This window comes from Pteropus vampyrus, unplaced genomic scaffold (assembly GCF_000151845.1).
Source record: "Pteropus vampyrus isolate Shadow unplaced genomic scaffold, Pvam_2.0 Scaffold29, whole genome shotgun sequence".
NCBI classification, from domain to species: Eukaryota; Metazoa; Chordata; class Mammalia; order Chiroptera; family Pteropodidae; genus Pteropus; species Pteropus vampyrus.
The window spans coordinates 4,816,014-4,823,069 of record NW_011888810.1 but is presented as its reverse complement, the minus strand read 5'-3'; the positions used below and the strand labels follow the sequence as shown (position 1 = coordinate 4,823,069).

At 42.0% G+C, this 7,056-nt stretch overlaps 1 protein-coding gene across 10 annotated transcripts in view; it reads left to right on the top strand.

Annotated features, from left to right (window-relative positions):
• The first annotated feature begins 6,088 nt into the window (after positions 1-6,088).
• The window catches only part of WWOX (WW domain containing oxidoreductase), a 791,253-nt gene continuing 790,285 nt past the window's right edge, over positions 6,089-7,056 (top strand). For 3 of the 10 annotated variants that reach the window (XM_023528568.1, XM_011356684.2, XM_023528569.1), the window contains exon 1: positions 6,092-6,549. In XM_023528568.1, coding sequence (XP_023384336.1) covers positions 6,443-6,549 — 107 coding nt within the window. In that variant the 5' untranslated portion in view covers positions 6,092-6,442. Of the gene's footprint in view, positions 6,550-7,056 lie in introns of all 10 variants that reach the window. The other 7 variants (XM_023528567.1, XM_023528566.1, XM_023528565.1 and 4 more) reach the window with 6 other exon arrangements.

The window sequence follows — 7,056 nt, the reverse complement described above, 5'->3', positions numbered from 1 at the left end:
TCTTTTAGGTTTTTATGACATGTCTTCACTCAAGATATCAATCTCTATTAGAGATAGATGGTATCTAAATTTAATATTTATCTTAATGCTTAACCAGAGACTATAAACTAACATTTATTAAACAAAAGCCGCACTTGAAATTTCCTCAACTCTGGAGTCTGAAATACCTAGCACTGTGCTAAGCACTTACTAAGAATGTGGGCTCCAGGATTACCTGTGGGAATAACCACATCTATGTAATTTTATTGCCTTAGTATTGCATGCTCGTCAGCATGATGGAGAAGGTGGCTATCAGTGGCTGAAGTATGAAATGCGATGCTATATATAAACCTGGGACAGCATGAGTATTCTTCTGAACGTCGATCTCTTTTCATCCCTTCACCCTTCTAGGGGGTTCCCTAGGAATACAGCACTTTGGCAAAGTGCAGCCAGGATTGTTTGGGAACAGTATTTTACAATTTACAAGTTCACGACCATATCTTTTTGGGAGCCTGTGATACCTATATTGCTATAATGGAGAGTCAGAGAAAACCAAGTTCTAGTACAGCACTGCCATTTCTCTGATTTGGAAGTGGGTTTCACCTCTCTGGGCTTCAATTTCCTCATCTGTAAAGTGGGGATAATAATTGTACCTACCTCGCAGGGTGGCTGGTAGAATTACTTAATTCCTAGTAAGTGCTTAGAGCGGTGCTTGCAATATAGTAAGTGCTTGAGGCATATTATTATTTAGTGGGGACCATGAGCCCTAGTACATGAAAAGCCGCAGTTCAGGGAACTCACTAGATTAATCACTCATAATAGCAATAATCATTGAATGAGATCTTATTATGTGTCTCATCTCATGTAATCTTTACATCACTCCCAAGAGGCAAGCATTAACATTACCCCCGTTTTTCTGATGGGGAAACTGAGGTCTAATGCAATTACCCTCATGTTGAGATATGGAAAGAGAAAATAATGGCCACCAATCCGTTGATGTTTAATAAGCTTTGACTAATGTCTACATGGGCAAAGGTCTATGCTGGACTTCATACTTTATGCTAAGGACTCTGAGATGAGTGGAGTTGGGCACAGTGCTTAATCTGATGGTTCTTACAGACAAGGAGAAGATGGCAAGACAACCAGGCAATTTCAATATAACATACTAAATGCTATGATACAGGAAAGTATTTGATTCTATTTATGTGAAGACAAAAGGAAGGTGTTATTCATTATCGTAATTAGTTATTGCTGCTTAACAAATCACCCTAAACTTAAAATGATAAATATTTATGATCTCACACAACTTCTGAGGGTCAAGAATTCAGGAATGGCTTAGGAGGATGGTTCTGGTTCAGGGTCTCTCATGATGGCACATCAAGATGTCAGTCAAGACTGCAGGCACCTGAAGGTTTGATCAGGGCTGAGGATCTGCTTCTCTCTTCTACTGAGTGGGGCTAATAATACTTACCCCTATGAGTTTGTCACAGCGGTGTACGTGATAATGCTTGTAAAAAGCTTTGTATAATTATGCATATGCTTTAAGGACAGTTCTAAAATCGGAGTTGTGCTTCATGGGTGATTTTTTAAGTTTTTACAGGCCTAATCAAGTTTTAATCACCAAGAACAACAATGATAATAGCTAGCATTGAAAGATATTACCTTTAATAATAATAGCTAGCTCTGTGCCTGGCACTGTGCTGAATGTGTTGTGGTCATCACTTCTTGTTTTTTTCCTTTCTTTACATCATTTCCCCCACGCCTTTCTGGTACATTTACATGTGCCCATCTGGCCGGATCTGGGGTGACTGCAGGGCCTGGAGTCTTTGGGAGAATTCATTTGGAAGATTGTGACAGCCATGGATCAGAGTGAAATCCTGGAAGCTTTGGCTGCTAAAATAAGATACTCTAAACAGGTAGTGGAAAACTTTAAGCAAAATGGACTCCTCACAACAATTTTCAAGAGACCATGGGAACACACTGCCCCCTGGAGGGTGGCTCTTCTCCCCACAGGGCAGAAAGTAACCAGGAATGAAGTTAGGCTGAAATAGAATTTTGCGAATGTTGGCAACTTAGCAATTATACATTAAAGCTACCTTAAAGCTTGAAGTTTTTAAAAATACATTAAACAAATGAAATTTTGAAACTTAAGGATCTGATTTTCTGAAGTTATTGCAATGGATGTGATGAGCTTACCAAGGGAGAGTGCCTCCTTGTGGCCCAGGAGAAAATAAACATTACTATTTAGTCCTGAGGAATTTCATACTAAAATAAAATCACTCTCCTAATGCTTAAGGGAATCAAGTTATCTCTCTTTAAAGGAAACAGGACAGAGGTTAACAGTAACCACGCCTAGGTTGCGTACGGGGAGAGGTAATATGCGCATTCATTGTACTCTTCTCTCAGCTTTTCTGGATGTTTGAAATACATCTTTCACAATAAAGCATGCTGAGAAAAAGGAAAAATAACAGATCATCAGAAAATAAAAGTAGAACAGGTTTAATCTCATAGAAAATAAAAGGACAGTACTTTAAGTGGAATATATTTAGCTTTATAAAAATTCACTACTTTTACCTTATTTTTCTTACCTTCCCATGGAGGAATGAAAACCCCTGAACATTCTCTTGAGGACCAGCACTGGGGACCCTCTTTTCTAAAAAGGCAGCACATGGGCAGTTGGTTAAGAGAATGAGTTTGGGACCTTGTTATGATTTTAATCCCAGGCCCTGCGGGCTCTTGCTCTGTTAGTGACTTGAATTTCTTGTGCCTCAGTTTCCTCATCATTAAAAATTGGGCTGATAATAATAGAATAAGGGAAGTTAAGTGTTTTGGTCACTGTCACACACAGCTTGTAAGTGACATTAACTGAGTTTGGTCACAAAGAAAAATTACAGGAAACTTTCCCACTGAAACTTTCCCTTATATCTTCATACCTATAGGTCTTGGTTCGAACTTCTCTTAGAAGCCTCAAGCTCTGTGCGTCTCTTGATCTGATCCTAATTGACTTGTTTCTAATTATAGGGGGTGTTTCATTTTTCTTTATTTTTCTCAGAGACATAGCATAATTTTTTTTCACTCTTTGTGTGTTTGAGTGAATAAGTGAAATATAAATATATCTTCTTATGTAAGGCCAGGAGAGAGTTTTTTCCCTTAAGAATCCTATTCGATATTCTTCCTTATTGGTTACCTCACATGAGAAGTTTATCAGAACCAGGAAGCTTCCCAAACTCATTAGCATATTGAGTTTGACACCAAAACATGAGGCTTAAAGTCTCAAGGAATAGTGACTTAAAGTACGTTTTGCAGAATTGTTGAGGTATTTCTGTGTATGATGAAAAGGGAAATGACAATCATTATGGTAATGATAATGAACTACAGAAATGTGGCTCTAGGATTATTACACTAGACCTTGTGCCCACTGCATGAGTAACACCAAATTGCTTTAAGCTAAAAAAACTCATCAATCTTATATTCATAAATTGTCAGTTATAGCGGAAGTGATCAATTAAAAAATAAAAGACAGTTAAAGTGCGGAAATCCTTGTCAGGAATTGGGCTTTAGTCTTTAAAAATGTGGGCAGATAGGGCCATCTGGTGTGCAGCTGTATTATCACACATTGAAAAAGATGGTAACCTCACTAGTAATTATTGTGATTCAGTTGGCTTTACAAAAACAAACCATTCTTTAGCCTTTCTTAGGGTTACATGTTGAAGACCTTGGCTCATTCCCAAACTTAAGGTTCCTCAAACCTACAGTAATCTTACAAGTGAAACAGGGCTTGCCCTCTGAATGATCCTTGTAAGACCAAAGTTGAAGACATATGCAAACTAAAGTCCAAGGGCACAGAAACTATGAGTAAATAGAAGAAGCCAGTGAAAGAAAGCAGAAAAATGTAGCTCATGAGCCAGGAGACGGGAACAAGAGACCATGAAACCTACAAGAGAAAAAATAACGGCCTATCCACGGGCTCCCTCAGGCCGTGATAGCATTCTAATATAGCTCATGTGCACCTTGATCATAAACTTTTGAATGAGTCTGTTGCTTGCAGTCAAATAAGCATGACTAAAAGAATATCAGTTCAGGCCCTTGAATCTTCAAGCCTTTTGAGCTGCTCTTCGTTTGCTCGGGCCCGCTTCCACGTCTGGAAGTGTACTGTCGCTTCTAATACAACTATTCTTTTCTGCTGTATATATAAAAAAAGAATATTAGTTTGAGTGAACCCAAAGGACATAAATCTTAAAATCCAGCATTCCTTCTCAAGTCCCCAAGTCTCTGAATATCTTACTTCTTTAACCTTCTGATAAAGGCCACAGATAAGGCCTAGGAAGAGAGGAATAAAATGAGGTCATTACAACCATTTGAGACCATTATTCGTGTCTGGGCCACCCAGCCAGACTTCTGTCAGTTCATGTCTCTCTCCTATGGATGGACTAGGAATTGGAGAGGCAGATGCTCTCAAGCAATGCTAGAAAACTTGGCGATCAGAACCAGCAGTGTCTAAGGACCACCTTGTAAATCTTTGGCCAAAAATGGGCTCTTCAATGCCTTAAATAAATCTCAGCGTTTGATTCACAAATTAGTAATTTCCTGACTGTCAGTGTAGATCAGTGGTTCTCAACTGAGCACAACTGGCAATGTCTGGAGACATTTTTGATTGTATGGCTGTGGGAAGGGAGACACTTCTGCATCAGTAGATCTGTTAGGGACCAGAGATGCTGCTAAATAGCCTACAATGCACAAGACAGTCCCTTCATAATAAAGAATTTCCTGGCCCTAAATGTCAGTAGTGCTGAGGCTGAAAAACCCTGGAGTCCATGGCAAGGGAAGCATAGAGGGAATTATTAAAGAGGTAGAAAAAGCAGCGGGTTGGTCCAAAAGTTGAGAATTCTACCCATGGGACCACTACTTTGTTTGGGGAAGATACTGTACTATAATGCTACCTTTGTGCCAAGTCCCAGGCAACAGGTGCCAGTAGAGGCTCTGGTGAGGGCAACCCAAGCTGGAAATCTAAGCAGTCAGTCTTTGAGAAGCTGAGCAAAGGCAGAGATAATGACTGGAGAAACTGAGGCTAATCAGTTTGACTCCATTCACCCTCTCCCCAACATCAGGAGACTTTGTGACCTAATTTCCTATTCAAATCTATCAAAGGAATAAATTAGTTTAAGTGACAGGGACACAGGATTAAATTGGTGTGAGCAGAAGAGCAGCAAATTAATGGTAGTTTATTTAAATGCACATAGATTTAGAAAGAGTGATGTGTCAATGGGTCTTAAATGGGATAGTGGGCCTGTTAAAATTAAAACATGCTTTCATTAAGTTAACTTTTGGTTTTTCAACGAAAAGTGAGTCTTTTCCCTAAAGAGAATGCAGAGCAGGAATCCCAAAGAATATCACTTTCAGTACTTGAAGACGACAAAAAGCAACACAGTTGTTGTTGTTGTTTTTTTTTTTTTTTGGTCACAGGACATTATAGGATATTTGTAGGTGCTCCGAGTGGACTTAAGAGCATCTACTTTGTAAATATGGAATTTGTTTCAAGCTAGGTTGATTTATAGAGGATCAAACCTAAGGAATAACATTCATTCGTTTATTCATTTCATTTAATAAACTTGTAGGTCTAGGCATTTTACTAAGTGCTAATAGAACAAGGAATAAGATGTGGTACTCTGTCAGTTTAGTCAGGTGTATGCAGATAAATAATTGTTAAATGTTAGCCCTTTATAATCAAAAGAACCATTCTGCGGCTAGAAGAGACTTCTTGCAAGACTGGGTAACCCGGTGAGGGAGTTTGCATTTTTAACCTTCTCTAAATTTTACAATGCTGTGTTTACACACAAAACAAAGTTTGTGAATCGGCCTGCGTGATGGAAAGCCCTGGAAGGTTTCTGAACAGTAACGTTCACTTTTCATAATGCCCTAAGACAAGGAGAGGCTAAAACTCAGAAAACCAGCATCGGCATCCTTCCTTTTTGCGCCAGTCTACTCCGGGTGGGCCTGGACTGCATTTCCCAGGATGCACACTTGCAAGAGCTCCTGCAGGATTGGTCAGAATAATGCAGACGTGATTTACGGGTCGCCCAGCAACGGGCGGAGTCCGGGACCCTGACTGGATGCCCACACCTCTTCCCTATGGCCGGGAGGAGAAAGCTCAGCTCCATTTTCACAACAACGGAGCACTCACCAGATTTTACTTCTAGCCGAGCGGCCGTGCCATCTTCTTGGCGTTTTCACCGTCATTCTTCTCAGGCCCCGCCCCTTTTACGCTGGCAGCTGCGTAAACTCCGGAAACTGGATTACAGCTATTGAGTCGACTGAGCGGCTCTGGGCGGTGCAGTGCGCAGGCGCGAGCGTTTGGGTTCCCGACGCGCGCGGCGCGCAGTTGAAGAGGGAGTGAGTTCCTGGGCGCCGAGACGCGGCAGCGGGCGACCGCGCAAGTGGGTGACTGAGCGCCTCCTCTGCCGCCATGGCAGCCCTGCGCTACGCGGGCCTCGATGACACGGACAGCGAGGACGAGTTGCCTCTGGGTTGGGAGCAGAGAACCACCAAGGACGGCTGGGTTTACTATGCCAAGTAAGGGGGCCGCAGGGGGGTCGCTGTGCCTGGGACACACCTGGAGTAGGACGCAACTGGAAGCTGACAGTCTGACGTGCCCGGAACACTGCGCTGCTCTCGAGCGCACCTGCGCGGGGAGGGGCACGGGGCGGTGCTCCGGCTTGGAGAGGGTGGGCGAAGTGGCAGTGATGTGAAGAGCTAAGGGTGGAAGACATCCAGGGTCCTGAGGCGGGACCAGACCCCGGCTATGGGCCTTGAGTCAGGCCAGGGTCACCTGGCAGCACTCAGGAGCGCCCTCTGCTGCTGAGGAGGCAGCGCTACTTGGTTTAATAATGGCAAAGGGGCCTTCTCCCCTTCTTCCTCAAAAACCAGAAAAAAAAAAATGCAGATGTCCAGCTCCCTCCTCACGAGTATGGAGTGGGAATCTAGAAGTATGTATTTTTAACCAGTGTCTTAATATAGTTATGTATATTTGTATGCTTATATGTGTATACATATCTATAGCTCATCTAGCTTCATTATGGT